At 41.6% G+C, this 26,339-nt stretch overlaps 1 protein-coding gene across 9 annotated transcripts in view; it reads right to left on the minus strand.

Moving 5' to 3' along the window:
• Positions 1 to 26,339, minus strand: part of FRYL (FRY like transcription coactivator) — a 143,102-nt gene that overhangs the window by 72,863 nt on the left and 43,900 nt on the right. For all 9 annotated transcript variants that reach the window (XM_082237969.1, XM_082237968.1, XM_082237964.1 and 6 more), the window contains 9 exons: positions 13,803 to 14,002; positions 8,901 to 8,954; positions 7,765 to 7,904; positions 7,297 to 7,393; positions 5,698 to 5,777; positions 4,523 to 4,603; positions 3,458 to 3,626; positions 2,331 to 2,423; positions 279 to 377 (listed from right to left, as the gene is read on the minus strand). In XM_082237969.1, the coding sequence (XP_082094095.1) occupies positions 279 to 377; positions 2,331 to 2,423; positions 3,458 to 3,626; positions 4,523 to 4,603; positions 5,698 to 5,777; positions 7,297 to 7,393; positions 7,765 to 7,904; positions 8,901 to 8,954; positions 13,803 to 13,922 (933 nt within the window). In that variant the 5' untranslated portion in view covers positions 13,923 to 14,002. The remainder of the gene's footprint in view (positions 1 to 278; positions 378 to 2,330; positions 2,424 to 3,457; positions 3,627 to 4,522; positions 4,604 to 5,697; positions 5,778 to 7,296; positions 7,394 to 7,764; positions 7,905 to 8,900; positions 8,955 to 13,802; positions 14,003 to 26,339) is intronic.

A 26,339-nucleotide genomic window follows, 5' to 3' on the forward strand; every position in this document is an offset into this window, starting at 1 on the left:
CTATGTCGCTGGCCATTCCTGATATCTGTGTGACTACTAACCTCCTAGTGGCACTGCATTAAAACTGCTAGCACATTTGCAAAGCTAAGTGGGGCTCAGTAGGGTTTCAAATTGAATGGGGGGGGCCCTGCATGTTGAGATTCCTGCAATGCAGGAAGTTTGACTAGAGCACCCTCAGAGTCCCATCCAAGGCTACAATTCTATGATTCTATGCTACTTTCCTAAATTGCATGCATGAGTTCTGTACAAATACTCAAAACATAAACATTTTCAAATACCAATGAATGCTTCTTTCTTGAGCTCAGGTCAAAGGTAGTCTGGTAAAGCATTTCCACAAAGTTTTTCAGACATGGCACATTCACTTCATTTTTAACAGCCTAATGTCAAATAAAGAAATAGACCAAAAAGAACTCTTTAGAAAAGGAAACAAAGACACTGAAATTCACAGCATGATAAAAGGCTCTGAGAAATAAGCATTTAAAATCACCTTACAGATTTCATTTAAGTCTTGCGGCTCATATGAAACGAATGTGCAATAAATCATGCAGCAATAAAGTTAGTCAAGCAATGAACATTTACATGTAATTAGGTTTAAAAATAATACAACCCTATCAATGGAGAAAAGTGATTCTGAATCACAGGTTCTTGTACGCTTCACTCCAATCCGCTAATCAGGACCGGGAAGAGGAAGGGATCTTATCAAAGTTGTACTGCATTTTTAAAGTGCTGGATCTCCCTGACACACCTGGCTGATACCTAGAAATAATGATATATGCTACAGCTTGGATCAGATCCTACTTTATCCCCATGGTATGGCTCCACATATGGCCAAGACTCTCACTAGGTTGAAGTTAGTCTTAGTATGCAATCTCTAAAGAGGCAGCTGCAATTATAATTACGTTATCAAGATCTTTTAGTTGGCTTTAATCAAGACATCGGCTGAAATTTGCATGCATCCACATACATAAACAAACAATACTTTTTTTGAAGATCCCGAATCAAGAGAGTTCTATTTTACATAATAATAATAAAAAACAAAGTTGAAAATAAAAATTTAAAAAATATGTACAATTTTGTAAAAATGATTTTGCTTTCATTTAGATTCAACAAAAAAGGAAAAAATATTATTTATTTCACCAAAGTTGTAAGAGAGGTAATGCTTTAGTCTTCTTTTGTTTACAGGTTTAATGGAAGGTTTGAGACAACTGAAGCAACTACTGTATTTTTCGCCCTATAGGACGCACTTTTTCCCCTCCAAAAATGAAGGGGAAATCTGTGTGCGTCCTATAGGGCAAATACAGGCTTTCGCTCCCCACACTGCAGATAGCAGCCTGCCGCCCGGCGCACAGGGTGCCCTGAAGCAGAGCACCCCGCACGCCGGGCAGACATCTGCACCATGGGGAGCCTTGCGGGAGTTCCCGCAGGGCTCCCCATGCTGCGGATAGCAGCCTGCCGCCCGGCGCGCATGGTGCCCTGAAGCAGAGCGCCGCACGCGCCGGGCAGACATCGGCCAGCCCCACGAGCTTGGGGGACAGCGGGGAGGCGCAGCGCCACCATCCCACTGTTCCCCAACCTGGTTTTGGGGGGGAAATAAAGGAATTTTTTCCCCTTTATTCCCCCCCCCAAATTAGGTGCGTCCTATGGGACGGAGCATCCTATGAGACGAAAAATACGGTAACTTTGGATTTATTCCCACCATACTTTAAAGTATACACCTGCAGGCCTGAACAGACCCACAATAATCACTGGCATGCCACGGGGAACAGAGCTGGTTCATATGTAACACTAAGTTAAACTATGGGTTAGTGTGAATCTGTGAGCGGGAAGCCTCCTGGAGAGAATATTGTGGCCATTTTGCTTCTCCTTCTGCTGCGCTATGTCATGATTTGGCTTAGTGAGTTGTGTAAACCTATGCTTGTGGCTTATCTTGCTTTAGATACACCATGAGCTGTAAACAAAACTTGCAAACCAAGGTTTACAGTTTGTAGTTTGCCTACAGAAGACAAACCATGAGCCTAGGTTCAGATGACATGCTAAGTCAAACCAAACCATGGCTTAGTTCACAGCAGTACAGCGCAAGGGGTGGCAGAGGTAGAAGCACATTAGCTGCAATCTCCTTTCCAGAAACTCTCATGATTACGCATTCATGCTAAGCCATATTTTGGCTTAGTGTTATTACACACGAACCAGATCTTTGTCTAAGCAACACAGTCAAATGGGGGAAGAAAACATGTGCGCACGTGCTTACACGCTTACACACACACACACACACACACACACACACACACACATACACACACTTCTTCTGTGGAAGAATGAAATCTACTTACAGCAGCAACAGGAATGAGTATTTCTACAAACAAACCAGCCAGTGAGTGCTTTATGTCTTTGTCTTTTACTTCCAAGAAGTACTGTGCACATTCCTGTAAGAAAACAAGTAGACAGATTTTGAAGAGCTTCCCATGTTCCCATGTTCATATATGAGAAATCTAATATAAAAACAAATGTGGCTATGCATTGCCAATATTTAGTATGCATTAGCTGCAAATCAATTGAGCCCAATAAAGCTCTGACACGGAACCATTAGGAGCAGCAGCTTCTCCATGCTGTTTTATGGGAAGGTGCGTGGCTCAGCAATACAGGACATGCTTTAAATGTAAAATGTCCAAGGATCAATCCCTAATGTTTTAGAAGACTACAAAAGAATCCTATCCATGACCTTCAGTCCTCAAATTTCACCACCCCCAGCATCCAAAGGTCTCCTCCCCCTCAAAAACTCTACCCTTTCTCCTTTGAGGGCCTATATGCTTGGAATTGCCTCCCTGTTTAAAGAATTCTTTTTCTGCCTCTCTTTCTTCAAATTCCTCCTCAAAACCTGCTTTTTGTGAAGTCATTAGCTCAGCAACCTAGATACAATGCCTGTAGCTAAGCACATGCTATGGAAACAATCACATAAAATCATAGAAATGTAGAGCATGGGTAGGCAAACTAAGGCTCGGGGACCAGATCCGGTCGAATCGCCTTCTCAATCCGGCCCATGAACAGTCCGGGAATCAGTGTTGTTTTACATGAGTAGAAGGTGCCCTTTTATTTAAAATGCATCTCTGGGTTATTTGTGGGGCATAGGAATTCATTCATTTTTTCTTCTTCAAAATATAGTCCGGCCCTCCACAAGGTCTGAAGGACAGTGGAGTGGCCCATCCAGTCCAACCCCCTGCAATGCAGGAATATGCAGCTGTCCCATATGAGGACTGAACCTAAAACCCTGACATTATCAGCACCACGCACTAATCAACTGAGCCAGGTTAAATATTCTTCCACTTCTCTCTCCCACTTCAGTATCTCCTGTGTCTAATTTCAGATATTAAGTTCCTCAGGGGCAGAGACCTGTGCCCTTGTGCTCTGTTAAGCGCTGTTCACACTGAGGGCGCGAAAAAAGTAAAATAAAATAATTTACCTGCATGAACTGAAACGATGCTTCAAAATCTTCTACAGGATACATTTTTACTCTGAAAAACTTCATCCCCATAATTAAGCTGATGATACTTTGTACCACATGAGGACTCTGTTCCTTTTGTCGCAGTTCCTTTAATTCTGTGACAAACTTCTTTCTGACAGCTTGAAACCTAGATCGTGGAAAGGCAGACACAAAGGCTGTTCAATATTCTTTAGATTATTTATATTTAAAACAGATTTTCTGGTCCATATGTATTACGCTCTGCCATTAAAAAGCTGGGTAGCCATGGGTCATTTGGACAATCTGGGAAAGAGTCTGGGACTGCTCCTCAACAGCTGTCCTTTCCCTCCCATTCTACTATGGTCCAGTTCTCAGATCACAAACCATACACTGAATGAAACCATGGTTCACGGTGAAGAATCTGAGTGCTACTCTGTGCTGCTCAAAAGAATGTGCTTAGTGCCACCCCACTCCTTCTTTTCAGTGTGTCATGGAGGAAACAAGCTGGAGGATGGGCTGCCTTCATGGGCAAACCAGAACTTGTGGTTCATTTCTCTCCTAACAAACCACAGTGGTAAACAAAGAACAAATCTTGATTTACCAATGTGGTTTGTTAGGAGAGAAACAAAGCACAAGCACTGATTCATCCGTAATGGCAAGTTGGCCTTTGCCCTATTTCCTCTCAGCATGCTGAAGCGGAAAGTGGAGAGGCAGGAGCACCACAGCTGAGCAGTGTGCACTCTTGAATGATAGTTTCAAGTGATACATGAACCAGGGCTACTTTTCAAGTGTTCTAAGAACTCGTTTGCACCTTTAATAGTGCCAGCTGTTTAAAAAAAGTGTTTTCTATTCAAAATAGGAAGCACTTCAACAGAGAAGCTGCTATGGGAATATATCTATCTGGCAATGAACTGCTGTCACAAGACGTCACATATTTAGATGCTATTGTTAAGATAAGGATGCACACAACCTTCAATCACCACTCATGAAAATTTCCATATGAACATGAGTCACAAAAGAGAATGTTCCAAATCTTGGAAACCTCGTGTAAAAAGAGCAGCTTACTTTGATTGCGCAAGAACCCCTATTACTTCTGCGTATAAATCTGCAATAATATGCACATTCCCAGTGTTGGTTCCTGAATACCTGTGAAGAGAAGGAAGTACACAAATAAAAACTACAAACTTAATACTCAGTAATGGCTACAACTGATACAATGCTGCGCACAATGATAAAAGATACACCATCTACTAGAAGGAAGGTTATATATATATATATATATATAGATGGATAGATAGATTGGGGCAGGAGAGAACAAAATTATATTTGCACTGCCACACTGATGACAATATTTAAGCTCAAACTTATAATTGAGGTTTAATAATTGATCAGGGAGGGCAATCTACAGCCCTTGAGCTAGTTTCGAAAGTCGTATGCAAGCATAGTTCAGATCTCTAGCGAGAGCAATCTGTCCCTTTTCTCTGGCAGTCCACAGAGTGGAAATGGAAGGAGGGGTGGGAGGGAGAAGGTCCACCCATAACTGTATTCAGTTCCACCCATTACTGGCCTGCTACAGGAAATCCTACCCTGACAGAAAAAAGTTGCCCATCCCTACTAAAGATTAAAAGAATTGTGATGAATTTCTACACAGGATGCACTTCTATGTAGTAGTAAATAAGGCTGGCAACCTGTGTATTGACAATTACATTTGATAACATGTACTGCATAGTTGGCTCCATAGAATAATGGTGTACACAATGCACCAAAAAACTAATATTCACACACATTTCATATGTCATTCCCTACAAAGAAGTAACCATTTACATATGTAAAATGGTTCAAAGCCACATTGATTTCAAAGGAATTTCCTTTTAGGCTTCAAATTAATATCTAAATTAATGGAACATCATAAGGACAGAAACAGAACTTATTTGAAATTGGGCTAAACTTCCGCAAGCTGCTTTTGGCATCATTATAAATAAGCAATATAATATTTCTTGTATATCCCTTTATGTTACATCTAGGCCTTATTAGATTTTGAAAATACTACTTAACAAAAATGTAATTAAAAATTAGCAAACAAATAACAATTTAAAAAATATATTCACATCTTAAACCTGAAGATTTGCAATAGTGTATCTTTTATCTGTGATAGCACAGTGACCAATGTCCACTGGGTAATCAAATCAAAGTTAAGAACTTTTGAAAGAAATGTACATTTTTTTGCCAAATGTGCTTACCCTTCCTTGTGTTTAAAGTGCTTAAAAGCCAAATTTAGAACTTCATGAACTAAAGGGTCAGGCACTGGATGAACAGGTATCTGTAACACAGAAGGCACATGTTGCTAAACATTACTTCTTAAATGTTGTGTCAGGAAATAACTTGCATGTTAATTAGATAAATACACATCAACTCAGAGAAGAGTGCTTTATATCACTTATACACCAAAATGGCTTCCAAACAGTTTACAACTATATAATCCAGGCATGTCCAAAGTCCGTTTTGGGGGCCTAATCCAGTCCGCCAGTTGGTTTAAATCTGGCCCCTGTGGCAGTTTATTTCCTGGGGTAAAATCCTAAAAAACCTTAACAACCTGGCCCTCTTTGAAAATTTTTTGGACACCACTGATACAATTAATCCATAATTAAAATAGGCAATAACAAATCCATTGGGACATGAAACATCCTTAAGCAAAATAGACAATAAAACAAACAATTAAAAAGCACAACCATTAAAGCAATTAAAATAACATCAGATGTTCAGTTTAGGAAAATGTTTGCCCAAATAGGTGTGTTTTCAGGAGATGGTGGGATGACAGCACTGATGGAGCCTCTCAAATTTCAGCAGGGAGTTGGTTTAAATCTGGCCCCTGTGGCAGTTTATTTCCTGGGGTAAAATCCTAAAAAACCTTAACAACCTGGCCCTCTTTGAAAATTTTTTGGACACCACTGATACAATTAATCCATAATTAAAATAGGCAATAACAAATCCACTGGGACATGAAACATCCTTAAGCAAAATAGACAATAAAACAAACAATTAAAAAGCACAACCATTAAAGCAGTTAAAATAACAACATCAGATGTTCAGTTTAGGAAAATGTTTGCCCAAATAGGTGTGTTTTCAGGAGATGGTGGGATGACAGCACTGATGGAGCCTCTCGAATTTCAGCAGGGAGAGCATTCATCAGTGGTGCCACCGGTGAAAAAACCCACCTCCATGCTACCACAGGCCAATAATCATCAGGCTGTGGGGAAGTGGAAGAGGAAGACAAGTTTTTGAGACAACCTGGCCCAGTGTTACCTAGGGCTTTGTATGTAAGCAGTAAAACCTTAAAACTGGCTTGGTGGCTAATAGGCAGTCATTGCAGAGCCCCTCAGTGTGGGCTTGAGATGTGCCCGATAAGGAGTGCCACTCCCCTCCCCACCCCGTGCAAAGGCATTCTGTACCAGCTGCAAGGGAAGCCCCACATAGAGTGCATCACAGTACTGTAGTCCAGATGTGCAGTTGCCAACTCATTTGCCACGATGGAAAGCAGGGATCTAAATAAATGAAGCTATATCCTACTACTTGCATCTCTTTATTCACTGACATAGGAGATTTGATTTAATGGATCTAGATTCTAAATTGTACAGTATAAGAGAAAACAGCTTAGGAAGCAAAGAATGTTTTGGACAGCTAAAAGGATTACTGTAATATCACATGTCCTCTGCTTACATAGGCCTCATTTTTGCACATAAGCATTTAGGCAGACTACACAAATACTCAGTTCATCAAACAATTAAAATAAAAAAGATTACTAGAGATAGCGCATAGATTGCAAAACTTAAAGCACTTACCTGTTTTAGAACTTCAACTAAAACTAAACAAAAAATAAAATCTACAGCTAAGTCTCTCCTTTCAAGTAGATAATCCCTCTCACGCTGCTGCTCATCCCTGAAACAAAAAAAACATAGTGTAAGACTCTTTTCCTCTTAAAAAAGACATTTATACGATGCATATTATGGTTTATATTCTTCATTTGTTGGCCCGACCAGTCAAGTGAGTCTTTTCCATTCAGTTGCGCCCCTCCCCATCCTGCTATTCCACACTATCTGGAATTTCATAGTAGCAGAAAAGAAAAATGTTATGAAGGAAAAACCTACTAGGAAACTCTTGTGATTCTACCAACCTTACTTTTAGAAGCAAAGTTGGAAATTATAGCAATAATAAGATCATTCACGATGAAATGCTTAATTATTGAGGCAGCAAGTTTAACACAAGAAATCATTATATCCGAAATGTAATGATCACAGACATCCACTCACCCCTTGGATTTTGTGCTGGATCGAGGTCTGTACTCATAAGATTCGTCTTCAGTTCCATTTTGGCGTTTGTACCAATCAAACAAGGTACGCAGTAAGGAGGGGAGACAGTGCTCTGCTACTGAGCTCATAGAGCTTATCAACTGTAAAGAGGAAAAGTTTGGGTGCATAAAGTGCTTTTATTTATGCAGCATCTTTTCACAGCATTCCCCCTTCTTACTTTTTTGGGATATGACACACGTACTATAACACATCAACACTACATATTGCAACAGCCTTGCTTTGTCATTTTTCAACCCTGAATAAAAATAAACGTGTACATAATGGGAGTTGGGAGTCCATGAACATACAGAGAGACACAGGTTTCCCATCCCTAATGTAAGTAATCAGTTTTCACAAATGTTGACAGAACTAATGTTGCAGCATTGCTTTCCTGTTATTTTAAAGATACAGGATTGCATCCAACAATGTCACTCAGCTGGTGGCAAGTCTTCCATCAGCAGAATGGGAAGGAATTTTCATCTCTTCCCTAACACTTTGGAGCAGATTTGAGCAGGTATAATCAAGACCGAGGAGCTAAAAGTAAGGGCAAAAATCACCTAAAATTGCTTCCCTCCTTGTCTGGCTAACAGCTGCGCATGCACCTCAGTGGCTTATTAATGGGATTAAAAAAGCAAGGTTTTTTAAAATAAATAAATTCAAAACTCATGCTTTAATGCAACTTTAATGGATTAATTGATCAACTAAGTCTCATATGTTTTAGGATGTTCCTAACTGAATGACAGTCCTACCTCTAAAATAATTTCAAGACAAGAAATAATCCAAAACTAGATTTGACCAACAAGTGCAGCCACACTTGTATTGGCCAACATGAACAGGAATTAAAATATCCTTAACTAAGTCACATCCATTAGATATTAGTCTTTGAAAGTCTTCTGTGATTTCTTCTGCCATACCCTCCCCCAAATTTCAGAAAATGAAACATTTGAAAATGGAACACAAATGAAAATTTCAAAAAGTGAATTAAACATTTGTTTAATTCATTTTTTTAAATTTTCATTTATGTTTTTAGCCCATTTTATGGAGACGAAATCTATTTTCAAGGAAAGCAACAAATTGTAACAGAAAGCTTCTCTAACCTGGTCAAACTGAAGATCTTCACCTCTCTGAAGAGATCTGGACAAGAGCTTTTCCTAGAAATAGAATAGTGAGTTAAAGCACCAAGTTGTACCCAACAGATCAAGCACCCCAAATGCGAAATAATTCAGGCTTATCCTTGCCTTCTTTTCAGATTGGTTGGGCACTTGTAAAGTAGAATGGTAACTTCAATTGTTGAATACACTCCATGTGTCTATTCCATATGGACAAACCTGGGACTTTGGTCCACCACACTGCCATTGACAGCCATCCAGATCCAATGCAGTAAAGCAGCTGAAATTAACCACGGAATAGGATACCATTCTATATTAATATTGCCTAAATGAAATGTCTGCTAAGGGTGTGAACCTTAATAGCTGTAATTTCTAAGCATTTTAGAGATTGAGTGAACATAGAAAACCCTTAAAACAAAATGTTAAAATGGAAGAGATTTTTTTGTTGGTTGAATTAGATGAAGTTTTTGAGAAGGCTGTACCTATAACTCCCTCATCACGCAAACTTGAAATAGAAAGTGCTAAACTCACTGCAAAAGGGAAGGAAGGAAGGGAGGGAGGGAGGGAGGAATAACCTAATTAAATAAGGAATCACACACTATTTATAAGGACAAGAATTCATGTGCACCGACATGCGCCCCAGCTAATGTCACCCAGTGAACTGGTTGTTACAGAGAAAGAAGCAGCAACAGCCAGCAAAAGTTGGCAACCCCCACATCCTGTTAAGGAAAAAAAAGTTAGCAACACTTCTATTTCACTTCTTAGAAATTTCACTTAATAGCCACATTGAAGGCATAGTAGAGGAGTCACATATGCACATCCCTTCATCCTCCATCCAGTTGACCAAGAGGCATTATTGCCATTAAAGGACACATTTCAGACTGGATAGAGAGGGCGGGGAGGGTGTACTTGGTCCCTGGGCTATGATTCCCCACCCCTGCTTTGAGGACTATATTAGGTTTTCCAAGGAACTATACGAACAGCTACAAAAGCCCACAAACAGTGAGCATAAAGGTATAGGTAAAGGTACCCCTGCCCGTATGGGCCAGTCTTGACAGACTGTAGGGTTGTGCGCTCATCTCACTCTAGAGGCCGGGAGCTGGCGCCGTCCGCAGACACTTCCGGGTCACATGGCCAGTGTGACATCGCTGCTCTGGCGAGCCTGCAGCAGCGCACCACACGGAACGCCACTTACCTTCCCGCTATAAAGCGGTACCTATTTATCTACTTGCACTTTAAGGGTGCTTTCGAACTGCTAGGTGGGCAGGAGCTGGGACTGAAAGACGGGAGCTCACCCCATCGCGGGGATTCGAACCGCCGACCATACGATCGGCAAGTCCTAGACACTGTGGTTTTACCCACAGCGCCACCCGCGTCCCTCACAGTGAGCATAGTTGGGCAATAAAATTAACAAGTACACATGGGGCATTACATTGAAAACACCAAGGACAAAATGCTATACAAATGCCCACCAAAGGCCAGTTTCTTCTTTATTTGTACCAACTCCACTTGAAGGGTCATAATTAGCAGATTTTAGCTTACACTAAGCTTCATTTCAATTCTATGAGGGGCAGAGAAAACCATTAGCACTTATCCTTGTCAGAAGACAGTATGACCTTTGCAGTGCTGACTGAATGAGGAAGAACATAGTGTTTGCCATTCTGAGAATTACTTTCCTGTTACCTTTCCTCCTTGTGATTTTTTTTTCACATGATAAGCCACTCATAGCATTCCTTTGAATCCTGAAAACAGGTCTTTACATTGTTTGTTTGTTGTTTAATAATACACAAATACAAAATGGGAGGGGGAGGGGGAATCCAGTATGAATTATTGCCTATCCCTCCCCTGCTGTTTCACAAAGCAGTTTTCCAGTTGCTTTTCATTATTGGTTTTGTTGTTGATATTCTGTTCATGCATTTGCCAAGGTACGATCTCCCTTTAGGATGCAACTTTATTGACAATTCCTACAGCGAGAGCAGACACTCCCTGCTGCTATCACTGTAGTCAGCACATGCCAAAGCAGCCAGCTGTGAAAGAGCAGCATAACTTGTTCTAGCAGTTCGGCCAATATGCACCAGGTCCCCCCTTCCCATTTTTTTTGCCTCTTGAGGAACATACTAGATTCTCCACAAACATTTTACAACTCATTGAAGTATTGATTCGATTATTATTTCCAGGGTCACAGCGAAAAGTATGTATGAAAAAAATAAAAGAAATAAAGCAGTCAGGAGTTGTTATCTAGTTAATGTAGCCACAGTTCTTTGCTTCTTCCATCTCTCTCTTTATGCTAGAAGAATAAAGCTGGATCAGGGAGCAAACACGAGGAACTTCTGCAGTTTTAGATAGTGGCTGCATTTGAACATCATGATAAAAATGATGGCTAATCATAACGTGAAAAAGCTGCAGCAAATCTTGTGCTCACATGCTCTTCCTCTGCTATCCACCTCCAGTATGGCAGCAACGAGGGGTGAAGCGTTCTGTTCCATTTTTTATCCATCACAGCTTGATGCTTTGTCTAAACCTGACAGACTGGATGGCTTGTTTGAAACGATCTAATTTCAAACCTTGTGTTGTGGAGCTACTTGGTTCCTCCAAAAAATACAGCTAAGATTAACCACACTTTACTATTTGGATACAACACTAAATTACAGTTAATAAAAATTGGAAGCAAAAGATTCTGATCAACTCACAGTCACGTCAGAGAAGGTGGTGTAACATATGGGTTGTATTTAACTAACGTTTAGACAAAGTAAAGGTAAAGGGACCCCTGACCGTTAGGTCCAGTCGCAGACAACTCTGGGGTTGCAGCGCTCATCTCACTTTACTGGAGCCGGCGTACAGCTTCCGGGTCATGTGGCCAGCATGACTAAGCCGTTTCTGGCAAACCAGAGCAGCACATGGAAACACCGTTTACCTTCCCGCTGGAGAGGTACCTATTTATCTACTTGCACTTCGTGCTTTCGAACTGCTAGGTCGGCAGGAGCAGGGATTGAACAATGGGAGCTCACCCCGTAACGGGGATTTGAACCACCAACCTTCTGATTGACAAGCCCTAGGCTCTGTGGTTTAACCCACAGCGCCACCCATGTTTTAGACAAAGTAGACCATGAATAATATCAGTAGGTAAAAGTTAGTTGAATACATCCCTATGAGAGTGGGGTCATGGCTCATCATAACATCTGAACATATTTACATTAAACTGGAATAGGAAGCACTCATGGTTACTTGACTGAGACACACAGTAGTTCTAATATGATGTGGCATTTACAGATTGTGCAGTTAAAGATGTTCAATTGCTGGAAATTTTGAAGTATGATAAAAAATAAAGCTTGAAAACTACTTAGGATAGAAACAGGTGGCACATGAAGACGTTACAATGCCTATAATAAATCCATAATATTTTATTACTTTACTACTAAAATAGTAGACTTTTCTTTTAAATGTGAACTAAGGCCATAATCAGCCCGATTATGGCCTTAGTTCACATGTAAAAGGAGTTACAACAGGTGAGCAAACAGTGGTTTATTGTACCTATTCTGTTTTTCAAAGAAAATGAATTATATTTCCTCTGATCACTTATCAGTGAAGAAGGCTGCCAAAAGTCAACCGCTTTCCACAAGTAAACAATACAGTAAGGTTTTTGAAAAGCTGCAGCTTATAATATACATGCAAGATCATCAGTGCATATCATAAAATAAACCTTTGCTGCTCTGCATTCTTTAATTTTTTTGCCTTTAGTGTTAACAGTTTTTTCTTGTAGTAACAGAAATGTACCATGTGCAGCAGCTAATTTTCTCATACAAAGAAAATTAATTTTATCATGCAGGGGTTAAATAAATTGTCTAGACGGAACTATTATATTACCAACACAAAGGCTGATACATTTAATCAATATGCTATATTGAAGGCTGAAATTTAGTTGCTTAAGATACATAAGTTGAAAGGTGTAATACAATAATTAAAATAAAAGGCCGGTGAGTTACTAAAATTTAGTGATGAAAGAACATGTAACTTGCAAACCATTGGATGGGTCAATCATAACATGTATGAAACTCTCTAGTGCTTGATCTATCTTACACGATACCTTACTTCTTGTAGCTGACATATTTACATTTTAAAATTGATATGCTCACACCATGATCCAAATATTCACATTGTGGAGGGTCCTTCTACCCAAGTCAAAGCTGCATACCTCAGAGACAGACAGCTTTAACCCAAAAAAACACTGTAAAACCTGTTCCAGAAAAGCTAAGTTACAAAATTATATGCAACAGTTCTTTCTACATTTTTAACGGCTGCTCTTGTTGCACCTTTATCTGGAGGCTTGCTGAAGTACTGAGTTGTGGTGGCTACTGTTGGTAGTGGGAGGCAGAGGTAGCACACTATGCCTTGTCTATAGCAATTCAATTCAATTTAACTGGATTCATAAAAATACTTTCTAATATTATCAATTATCAATATTAATATTATCTAATATTACTAATGTCAAGGCTGGACAGGCTTTAGAGCTCCATCTCTCTTCTACTGGACATCCTCCTAGGTATCATTCTTATTTCCCCGGCTCAGGCTGGCAGTGGCCACAGTGTGCAGACCACCCGTGCACCTCTTTCCGTGCTCAGGCTGGCAGCAGCCACAGCCTGCAGAGCTGCCCAAGCCACCCCATGCCCGTACCGCCTACACCTGAGCCAATAAAAAATAGAAATAGAAAGCCCAGATTTTTTCTTTAAAATGTGAAAATCCCCCCCAAAGGAGGACATGTCTGGGATTTCCCTGACGTATGGCAACCCTATTCTATTCAGCCAATTTCAAAGTCATCTTGTTATCAAAATAAGGTTAAACTATTTCAGAAGAACATGGACAATTGAGTGAAGGCTATATAAATGAACTCACCAAAGGTTCAGCCATTACAACTTCAATTTTCTTTTCAGCTTGAATAGCGAACTCAGCAAAGAGGCTCTTGATGACATATTCACCAGGTTTGACATCTGGATCAATGGTTATATTAGACATGATGACGCTTCTCTTTTCCCAGGTAGAATTGATGGTGGGAGAAATTCTGCGTTTAGTAACGCTTCTGGCTGGTGCTGATGCTAGATGGAAAAGAAATATTGATCATTAATAATAAAATAAAATCAGAAACATCAACACAGCATTTCTCAGAAGTAGTAAAACCTTTTACAAAGTTAACAGATTAATAAATGCCTCTAATAGAGGAGGAAAGAAGCTCTAATTTTGTGACCACTTCCTTATGTTTTAATTAGCAACAAACAAGGAACAAAATACAGCCAGCAAAGAAAATATACTTGTAAGGTACTTCAAAAGTATGATACAATCATATTTTCATATGTGTAGCTCTTGTTGTTGATTATGTTTATTAAATTCAAGGATATGAATCATTGACAAGTTTACATAATGAGGAAGTATAAAAAGGATTCTAGAGACAATACTGGTACTGACATATCTGAATTTGTTTCTTTCCTTTGAAAATCCTCCATCCCCTCTTATCTTTTTCATATCATAAATCTTGAGGCCAGTTAACACATTTTAAAAGCCAAGTAAATACAATTATTCTACGTGTCCTGTTCTCTGACTACAAAGCCACTAGGGGCAAACAGATTTCTGAAATATAGTTGACTTCTCAATGTAAATTCTGCCTGAAATCATTTTCCTGTGAAAATCTTAGCTTTAGGCAACTCTACCAATATCGCTTTGAAAATAGCTGCAACAGAGCTATTTAGAGTTGTCTTTATCAGAAAAACAAAGAAAAGTAAACAGATACCAAATAAAAGTCATTTCCCATGGCAATTTTAACACAGACACACTCCTGAAAATATTCCTTTCGGGGGGGGGGGGAATCCAGTTCAAATTAATACAAAAGAGATATACTTTCTTTTAATACCATTTAAATACCATTTAATGCCATTTTAACACCACTTTTAATACCAATCAAAGATACTACTCTACAACTCCAACACCTATCTAAGCTACTCAATTAGTCAAAAGGTTGTTTTCAGATGTGCAGGTGCTGTAACATCTTAAATTGAAATATGAGAGTTATCAAAGATTCAAGGTCGGGCAGACAGAATGTAATACAGCAGGGGTCAGCAACCTTTTTCAGCCGTGGGTCAGTCTACCATCCCTCAGACCATGTGGTGGGCCGGACTATATTTTGAAAAAAATATATGAACGAATTCCCATGCCCCACAAATAACCCAGAGATGCATTTTAAATAAAAGGACACATTCTACTCATGTAAAAACACGCTGATTCCCGGACTATCCGTGGGCCATATTGAGAAGGGGATTGGGCCGCATCCGGCCCACGGGCCTTAGGTTGCCTACCCCTGATGTAATAGAATAATTACTCATGCTACTAGAGGCATCCTTTTATCAGAGACAGTAGGCCAGCCCACTTTCAATGCTTTAAGGAAGCAGGATTGCCTGACAAGGCGGGCCTCTCGAAGTCCCAGAAGCACCTGTGATATAACCAAATATATGTTAAGAGGAAAAACCCTGGAGCACAGCAGCACAAGTGGGCATGGGCCCCATGGTTGACAACACCATGCCAAGTGTCTTACATGAAAGCATTCCAGAGAAGCTGTGACCTGCCCTGAGACCTACAGGTGTAGGGCGGTATATAGATTTAAGAAACATGAATAAAGTAATAATGCAGGCAGTCTGGTGAATAAAGAGCTCCAAATGGAGCTCAAGGAGAGCTCAAGTCATGATATGGGCAGGCCACACTCACTCAGACAGAGTTTCCTACTTTTTTAAAAATGGAACTATTTGTTGTTTTCAATAGTGTTAAGTTACAAACAACAGGCCAACTACACATGTGTATCACTTCTTTGCAGTTCAGGCAGTACTGTAACAAGCATTTACCGGTAATACTGTGGGATGTCTTCCTGGACACTGTGCTGAATTAGCCTTGGGAAAAGATCCCTACAAAATGCTTTGTGGGTGAGCACTTATATAAACAAGGGAACAAAAGTCTACAAAGCTTTCTTTTGGGCCTTCCTCCACAAAATGCTGTGCTAGCAAGTTAGCGCTAGCTGAAAAGTCACACACTTTATCAAGACCAACTTTTCTCCGCAAAGGGTGAATTAAGGCCTCCAACAATGCGCTATTTCCGAGCAGGCTGCTGCTAAGAGGAATACAGTGGTGCCCCGCAAGACCAATGCCTCGTAAGACGAAAAACCCGCTAGACGAAAGAGTTTTTCGTTTTTTTATGTGCTTCGCAAGACGAAAACGTCTTGCAAGTTTGTTTCTTTTCGTAAAACTGTAAATACCCAGGGTGCATTGCTTGAAGAGGTGCAGTTGCGACTTGACTTCGAGGAGCAACTCATAGCACGCGGTGTGGTAGCCTTTTTTGAGGTTTTTGAAGACTTTGCTGATTTTTGAAGCTTTTCCAAAACTTCTTTTGCAGCCATTTGGTAAGTTAAACTTTTAAAACTTTTTTTTTTTTGGGGGGGGGTTGGATTTTGGGTTGGGGTGTTTGGAATTCAAGGACTTGGTGATGGGGAGGGGTTTGCAAGAATCTGGAAGCTTGTGTGGTTTTTTTCTGCATTTTAATGATTTTTTTGTGACCATTGGGCCACTCTGCTGCTGTTTAAAAAAAAAATCTGGGTTTGAATTTCTGTGTGGTGGGTGGCTGGGGGAACAGTTGAGGAGGGGTTTGCAAGAATCTGGAAGCTTGTGTGGTTTTTTCCTGCATTTTTATGATTTTCTGTGACCATTGGGCCACTCTGCTGTTGTTTTAAAAAAATTCTGGATTTGAATTTCTGTGTGGTGGGTGGCTGGGGGGACAGTTGAGGAGGGGTTTGCAACAGTTGGGGAGGGGTTTGCAATTTCTGTGTGGTGGGTGGGTGGCTGGGGGAACAGTTGAGGTTTTTGAAGACTTTGGTGATTTTTGAAGCTTTTCCAAAACTTCTTTTGCAGCCATTTGGTAAGTTAAACTTTTAAAACTTTTTTTTTGGGGGGGGGGGGTTGGATTTTGGGTTGGGTGTTTGGAATTCAAGGACTTGGTTCTGGGTTTGAATTTCTTTGTGGTGGGTGGCTGGGTGCTTTTGAATTTTTTGGATGTGAAGCACTGATTTTTTTTGGGGGGGGGGTTTGCGAAGGTAGGAGCTGTGCTGCCATGGGACCCAAGAAGACTGCTGCTGCAGAGGCCGGCGAGAGGAAGAAGGAGAAGGTGACGCTGAAAATGAAGGAGGAGATCACCCGGAAGCACAACGGTGGAATGCGTGTGACAGACCTCGCCAGGGAGTACGGGAGGAATCCATCGACCATTGGGACCATCCTGAAGATGAGGACGAAGATCATTGCGACTGATGCAGCCAAGGGAGTCACCAGAATCGTGAAGAACCGCCCAGCTGTTCTGGAGGAGGTCGAGAAGTTGCTGCTCATCAGGTTAGAAGAGAAGCAGCGTGCAGGGGACACAGTGACTGAGGCCGTCATTTGTGAGAAGGCCAAGGCCTTGCACGCAGACCTTGACCGGGAACAGCCAGGAACCTCAGGCGAGCCAGAAGTCTTCAAGGCAAGCAGAGGTTGGTTTGACCGGTTCAAGGCAATATCTGGAATCCACAGCGTGGTCAGGCATGGAAAGGCTCCCAGTTCTGATGTTCCTGCAGCTGAAGACTTTGCAGTGGAGTTCCTGGAGGCTGTGAAGACGGAGGGCTACGTTTCACAGCAGGTCTTCAGCTGCGACGAGACTGGGCTGTTTTGGAAGAGGATGCCCAAAAGGACTTTCATCACACAGGAGGAGGCCAAGTTGCCTGGCCACAAGCCCATGAAGGACCGTCTGACCCTGCTCTTCTGTGCCAACACAAGCGGCGACCTGAAGATCAAGCCCCTGCTGGTGTACCACTTGGAGAACCCACGGGCCTTCAAGAAACACAAGGTCGACAAGGAGCAGCTGAGTGTCATGTGGCAATCCAACAGTAAGGCTTGGGTCACACGTGTGCTGTTTGTGGACTGGGTCAATCTTGCTTTTGGCCCTGCTGTCAAACAGTACCTGCTGGACAACGACCTGCCGCTGAAGGCTTTGCTTCTGATGGACAATGCTCCTGCTCATCCTAAAGGCCTTGAGTTGGACTTGTTGGAGGAGTTCAACTTCATCAGAATCATGTTCCTGCTGCCTAACACCATGCCACTGCTCCAGCCGATGGATCAGCAGCTCATCGCCAATTTCAAAACACTCTACACCAAGGAGCTTTTCAGGCGATGCTTCGAGGTAACTGATTGCACCACCATCACCCTGCGGGAATTCTGGAAGGACCACTTCGACATCGTCACCTGCTTGAAGATGATCACCACGGCCTGGAACGGGATCAGCCAGAGAAATTTGAATTGCGCTTGGCGCAGCCTGTGGCCAGACTGTGTGGCACCAAGTGACTCTGATGTACCAGAGTCAACAGTGGTGCAGGATATTGTTGCCTTGGGGAGGACCATGGGCCTGGAGGTCACAGAGGAGGACGTCAGCGAGCTGGTGGAGGAGCACGACCACGAGCTGACCACCCAGGAGCTGGTCAAACTGCAGGCAGAGGCTGCGCAGGCCTCCCTGGAAAAGGAGGAAGCAACTGAGGAAAGGCTGTCCTCCAAAGAACTGAGGGACATTTGCATGAAGTGGAAGAATGTGCAGGCTTTTGCACAGCGGCACCACCCTGACAAGCACGTGGCACATGACCTTGCGAACACTTTTGATACGAGGGTCATGTCGCCTTTCAGGGAGGTGCTGAAAAGGCGGATGAAGCAGCAGACCATGGACAGGTTCTTCAGCAAGAAGCAAAGAGTGGAAGAGGAACCTTCTTCGAGTGGTCCCCCAAAGTCTTAGAAAATGTACTGTACACTTTGTTGATTTTTAAATGTTTTTCTCTCATGTTTAGAAACTTAATTTATTGTTCCTTCAATTTCTGAAATGCTCTTTACAGTATGTGTGACTTTAAAGAGCAGTTAATAAACTCTTGTTGTACCAAATTTGGCTTTGTTTGGACTTTTTTTGACCATAAAAGGTAAAGGTAAAGGTACCCCTGCCCGAACGGGCCAGTCTTGACAGACTCTGGGGTTTGTGCGCCCATCTCACATCTATAGGCCGGGGGCCAGCGCTGTCCGGAGACACTTCCGGGTCACGTGGCCAGCGTGACAAAGCTGCATCTGGCGAGCCAGCGCAGCACACGGAATGCCGTTTACCTTCCCGCTGGTAAGCGGTACCTATTTATCTACTTGCACCGGGGGTGCTTTCGAACTGCTAGGTTGGCAGGCGCTGGGACCGAACGACGGGAGCGCACCCCGCCGCGGGGATTCGAACCGCCGACCTTTCGATCGGCAAGCCCTAGGCGCTGAGGCTTTTACCCACAGCGCCACCCGCGCCCCTTTTTTTGACCATAGGAACGCATTAATTGATTTTCAATGCATTCCTATGGGATTTCGTGCTTCGCAAGACAAAAAATTCGCTAGACGAAAAAACTCGCAGAACGAATTAATTTCGTCTTGCGAGGCACCACTGTACAATTCAAACATTTCAGCATAACAAGTTCAAAGTGGTTGGAAAGATCAATTAACAGGGCCAGCACTGGGTCTGAGTTTACCGTTTCCAGAAAAGTCAGAAACACTGGATCATTTAAGCTTATAAAAACGGATTAGCAGCAGCTGCAAATCAGTATTTCAGATCACCTCTTCCTCTGAGCCTGGGTGATAAGCAATAATTACCATTAAAATGGTACCTAATCTTGCAAATGAGCCTAACAGAAGAAAGATATACAATCCATAATACATATGAAATGCTGGCATTTCCTCTAATATTGAAAAGAAACAAAGGAACAGAAGTTGGTTTGTTTTGTGTTTTGCATCTTAGAAGAACTAGAAAGAGAACCTAACCAAGTGATGCTGACATAAAATCCCAACATATGTGCTATGTATAATCATCCCCACCCCCTTCTTCCCCCAACCTTATTCTGTATACAACACTGATGTCTCACTTCAAATCTAAAAAAAGACTCTACAATCTGAGACAATGCTTGTACTTTTGTAAACCAAGAAAATCTTCTAATAAAAAAGAACAACAACCAGCAATCCTGGCATCAATCTTGTATCCCCTCCAAAAATAGGCAGCTTTCCAATTGATTTTTTTTTGCATCTTTGCCTAGTTATGCAACTAGGTTGTTCTTTTGCCTATCTCTTTTTTTGCAACAATGACTTCCCAACTATTTCCCAAGTGTCCTGGGAACTGAATACAAAGATAGAATGCTTATCCTTATCCTTTGAAGTAACTCAGAAAGGAAAGGTACTTCACAAGAACCAATTCATTGTTGCTTAGAAATTTGTGTGTATATTTTGGAAACAATTCTCAAAATACATCCAAGCAACGAATAGTGGCAAAAGGAGAACTTTGTTCTCAAAATGTATCAAACTGTTTTAGAATAGTAGTGACTTCATGAAGACATTAAAACTAATATAATAATGATATGGTTAAGCAGTTTCACAGATGTATATGAGAGAGAGAGAGAGAGAGGGAGGGAATACACTAGTTATTGGAAGACAGTGGAAAACACTGGATCAGACATGATAGTCACATTTCTGCTCCATAAGGGTTGTTAGCATAGTCTACAAACTACTCTAGGACCACTTCTAGGTGCTCCAAGAATTGGAGCAACCTTTCATCACAATTGCCAAGCCTATGGATCATGAGACAAAACTGAATGGTCTAAAATACTCTTCTAGCCTTGGCTCCTATTGAGGAAATGCATGAAAACATCCTCGAAACAGAGGCAAATAACTACCTTTGTATGAGGTGTGCCACCAAGGCAACTAGCCCCTTTAAGACACCCCACGCTTAGCAGGGCTAACATGAAATCAAGAGGCAGTCCTGGCAGTCGTGCAAACATAACCATGCATGAGTGGTGGTTAGTGCACAGTGGGGTTAAGATCACAAAGTGAAATTCCTAGACTCAGCTAGGTCACACCCCTTCTCCTCCAATGAGGGAGGAAAATGAAGCCTTCTCTTCCTGTTCCCTTTCTCTCCACACCATTGTAACTGACCAAGGAAGATGTGCCAATATGCCCATCTCAAAGACCAGCGAGGACCAGAAAATTCTCTTTATGAGTGCCATATTAGATGGCAGCACCTCTGTCTGTGTGCTTCTTTTTAAAGAACTGTGTTCAGCTACTGCAGATCTGATAAAGGCCATGATGTGTTGCCAGATTACACACCCAGGAATCAATACTTGCTTGGCATAAAGCAGCCTACTGATTCTTTGTTCCCTTCAAGGAGAAGAAAGAATCCAAGGCAGGTAATATCTTTGAACAGTGCCATTTGGGCTTGAAGGAACAGAAAGATTGACATGACTCAGATGTGTTTTTCTTTTCTATTAGGCAATACCTTTGTATTATACCTGGGCCCAATAATTAATGCCTCTAGCAATTCTCTTAAGAATTTAGAGCCTTAGGCTCGTTGGGTCCATATTACAGTTTCAAAACTAGACATCCCTTCTGGCATCCACATTAGCCATTGGAGCTATGGATTGGAAGTGAACAACAGAGAAAAGGTTTTCTCATCATTTCTTTAGAGGTAGAGAACAGAATAGCAAACTATTCTGCCTAAAAGTAGACCACCCAAGCAAAAGCAGAGTTAATACAGTGGTACCTCGGGTTACATACGCTTCAGGTTACAGACTCCGCTAACCCAGAGTTAAGAACTTTGCTTCAGGATGAGAAAAGAAATCATGCTCCGGCTGCGTGGCGGCAGCAGGAGGCCCCATTAGCTAAAGTGGTGCTTCAGGTTAAGAACAGTTTCAGGTTAAGAACGGACCTCCGGAACGAATTAAGTACTTAACCCGAGGTACCACTGTAATATGAAATAAAGAAGCTAAAATTTGAAAGTTTCAGAAGTGCAAACACCATGCAATACAGCAGGCATGTCCAACTGGTCGATCGCGATCTACCAGTCTATCGCGTGATCCTGGTCTATTGGGGGGGGGGGGAGAGAGACGACGACTTTGTGTCTTCCTCCCCCAAAAAAGCTCAACAACTTTGGCCAATCCAATGGGTAGATCACTGCCAGTTTTTTTTATAGTGGGAGTAGATCGCAGTCTCTTGGGAGTTGGACATGCCTGCAATACAGTAATAATTTTTTTAAGTGTGAAAGCCTAGGGAATATGGATAACAGCCTTTCAGATGCTAAAGAGCATCTTCTTTTGGGGCAGGCAAAATAGCATCAGATTTTTAGCATCAGATTGATATGCACCCAAGTTATCACCATCCTAGAAACTGCTCCAAGCCTGGTAGATGCAAACAGGACAGTGTTCCCTGGCTGCCTTACAAGAATGCAAGAGAGTAGGGAGCAAGCGTTGCCACACAAGAGTGATATGAGGTCAAAAGAGAGTAATTAGGAAAGGTTGAAGGAATGGGTATGCTTAGTTTGTAGAAAAAAAGAACATGCTGACAGTTTCTTTTTTTTAAGTTTTCACCTTACCTACTAGGACATGCAAAATATAGAACAGGAAATACTGGATTTAGTTACAGGAAAGTGGGGCAGAGGGAGAGAAAGAGGAAGTTTTAACACTACAGAAAACATCCTAACTATAAGAACAGTATATCATGGAAATCCATGACTTTCATGCAAATCTAAAGAATATGCAGTCCTTTTTGAGATATTTATTCTTTTTACTGTATATTTATCTGATTTCCTCAAAGTAGCTCAAAGTGGTGCACAGGGTTCTTCCCCTCCCCATTTTATTCTCAAAACAACACTGCTAGATAGTTTTGGTTGAAAAACAGTGGCTGGCTAAAGGTCAGTCAATGAACTTCATGGCTCAGTAGGGATTTGAATCCTGGTTTTCCAGATTGTAGCCAAAAAAACCACACAATTCTAGCTCATTTTTTTATTCTGAAATCCCCACCATGGAACCCATGGCCTGCACACCATTCACAAACTTCAGGCACTTTCCTAACCAAATCTATTTTCAACTTACTTAGTTATACGCAATCATAATATTTGTCACATGGAGCAATATGCCCTACTTTACAGAGGACAGTCTATTATTCGAAAAAATCCTTTTAGCAGGTGCACTGGACAGATTCTTCCCCACCATGGTGAGATATATTGTATTTCTTTTTAAAATTATAGTAACTATTTCTAAATGTGTGCCCATATATAATGTAGCATAAGCATTGTTTTTGCAAATCTGTCCTCTTTTCGAGTGATGTGCAAGTAGCCATCCTATTGCCACTATTATTAAAAATCATAACCTTAAGGCTTTAGGCATGTTAGTATATTAATATGAAGACATACAACACACAGACACTAATATAATAAAATATAATATAATATAATATAATATAATATAATATAATATAATATAATATAATATAAGGCTGTGGAACAAACTTTATTAAACCTGGTTTCATTTGCTTCTTCTGCCTTCCAATTCAAACTTTAATATATCATATGAAAATGTTCCATATGCAATAGGAAGACTTCAATAAATATATATCCTAGCTCCTATGCTTTCATAAATACTTTAATGAACAGACTAGTGTCCCTAGTAGCCAAATTAATGCTGTTGCAGAAGCTCAAATCATTTCAACATAGCTATGAACAATGTGAGAAGATTGCACTTTCTTAAAATCATTCAGTGTTTGTTAAAAGAACTATGCATTTGCTATTTTATTTTCTTATGGGCTGGAAGCTAGTTTCCAGAGCATGTTCAATGATGGTACAGTCATATTATCAGAAAATTCTGAATTTTTCATCAAGTATATCTGCTAAATAAATAGGGCAAGTGTTCTCTTGTTGAGGGTTGCGAGTTAGTGGTGCTTCAATATGCAAGATGTAGTTTTTTGCTAAATAGTCCTTCCCACTGCAGTGCCCAAAATCCACTCCAGAACAGTGTGAGAGATGGTGCAGGTGGTTGCAGGGGGAATGTGGAAATGGGGAGAAATGCCTTCCCTGGTTTCCTCTAGCAGGAGTCCCAACTAGATCCTAGTCCCTTCCTCAAACATTAGAGCCTCTTCTGTTTGCAGAAGCAGCTCTCTGGATTCAGACCAATAAAAATTCAACATAAATGTAACAGAACTAAAAGTAGCAGTTAAAACGGTTCAGCCCAGGGTTAAAAATACTTTGAAGAACCCAGAAAAATAAAGCATGTATCTTACCCAGTATCAAAAAGAGAGCATTGAGGGAGTGAAGTGAGCACACGCAGCCCACCTCAGGGTGAGTATTCGACAGACAGCCCTCTTGCGGGTTACCATGTGTCATACTTTAGTCAGCAAGAGCACCCAGAGAGAAGCCTCTGGCAATTATCTCAGTGGCCTTGTCTGCACGTCATGATAAGCAGCGGTTTATCTTAAACTACGTTCTAATCCTGAATTTGCCTCTCCCTAGGGGCCATTCTTTCTGATTTATTTCTGGCTTGCTGCTCATTGTTTGCAGACCAGGTTCAGATGACACAATAAGTATTGCTTGTCTGAGTCATCTGGAGCCCTGCACAGCCAAGGAAAGACAGGACCACCATTAAACCATGGTTTAAGATAGACTGTGGTTTATCATGCTGTGTGGCCAGTGAACGGACAGGCTGATATGGAAGTAGGAAGTCAATCAAAACTTAAGTACCTGCACATCTTCTGAAAGGCCATTTGTGAAATTTCTAGTAGTAGACTTCAGAGTTGGTTCAGACTTACTTTGAGTACACTTTTTTTTAGTCATGGAAAAATCTACTTAAGTCCTGATTCCAATCGTTTTTAGTTGTGGAAACATTGACAATTTCAGCTGAAATCTGTGGGGGAGGGGGTCTCTGTACATACTGTAAGGGGGGATCAGTTTTAGCTTTGCCTCTATGTAAGCATAGCAGGGACTATGTCCAATTAAACTCAGTGAGAATTGCACTCTTTCCAAAACATATTAAGACCACTAAGCTCTCAGGTTGCAACCATGAATCTAGCACTGGAATGTACTGTGGCACATAAGTTAATAAAGTATAAGAAGTAACTTGTTCACATACTAGCAGAAATTCTGTACCTTTCTTGATAAATGTTCAGATGTACCTGTTTCATATACCGTATTTTTCGCTCTATAACACGCACCTGACCATAACACGCACATCGTTTTTAGAGGAGGAAAACAAGGGAAAAATATTCTGAATGAAACAGTGGACGTATCATTTTTGTGCTTCATGCTGTGGCCACAGACATGTGATCTGATGGTGAATTTGGGGTGACCCAATGCAAAAATCCTGAGAATCCCTGTGGATCCATGCTTTGTAACCACGTTTTTGCACCATTGCAGCCCCAGGCAACAGTGGGTGGGTGATTTTGGGGGGGGGGCAGGCTGTAGCCATGGACATGCTGTGTGCTCTGATGGTGAATTTGGGGTGACCCAATGCAAAGATCCTGAGGATCCATGTGGATCCATGCTTTGTAACCACATTTTAAGTGGGGAGGGAAGGAAAAACACAGAAGGCTAAGAATGCAGGAGAGGGCTATAACGTGAGGAAAGGAAGGCAAAAGTTTCCCCCCACCCACCCACACAAGCCAGCCAGCATGTGCTCTCTCTCTCTCTCTCTCCCTCTTTAAATGGAAGAAAGCATATTTGAATGCTGTGTGTCTCCAAAAACAAAAAGCAGGAAGTCAAATCAGAATTTTAAGCCGAACCTGTAATCTCTCTTCCCTTCACAAACATTGTTCCTCCGGGGCAGGGAGAGGATAGAAGGACGGACGCTCTGCTTTCCCCTCTACTTGCCTGGAGGGGAGGGGCTTTCCCTGCTCTTTGTTCCGTTTGAGCAAACACAGTAACGAAACAGAGAGGGCGGGCAGTAAGACCCTGAGGCAGAATGCAAGAAAGCCACCACTTCCTCTCTTCAGGCTTCCCTTCTCCCTGAAGCGTGGTTTGATTTTTGCCTCATTTTTCGGCTCCAGGGACCACACATTCGCTGCATAACACGCACAGACATTTCCCCTTCCTTTTTAGGAGAAAAAATCTGCGTGTTATAGAGCGAAAAATACGGTAAAAAGCAAAAGAAGCACCTGGGATAGCTCAGTTGGAGCATGGTGCTGATAATGCCATGATCACAGGTTTGATCCCCTAAAGGGCAGCTGCATATTCCTGCACTGGACTTGATGATGCTCAGGGTCCCTTCCAACTGTATGATTCCATGAAACATGTTGGTCCATAAGGAAAATGTGGTTTGTCCCTAATAATTGCCTCTCTGTACATTTTCACTTCACTGAGTTCACATACAGAGGTACCTTGGGTTGCAGACTCTGCTAACCCAGAAATAGTACCTGGGGTTAAGAACTTTGCTTCAGGATGAGAACAGAAATCGTGCAGCCAGCAGCGTGGCGGCAGCAGGAGGCCCCATTAGCTAAAGTGGTGCTTCAGGTTAAGAACACTTTCAGGTTAAGAGCAGACCTCCAGAACGAATTAAGTTCTTAACCC

This window comes from Podarcis vaucheri (assembly GCF_965113315.1).
Source record: "Podarcis vaucheri genome assembly, chromosome: 9".
NCBI lineage: Eukaryota > Metazoa > Chordata > Lepidosauria > Squamata > Lacertidae > Podarcis > Podarcis vaucheri.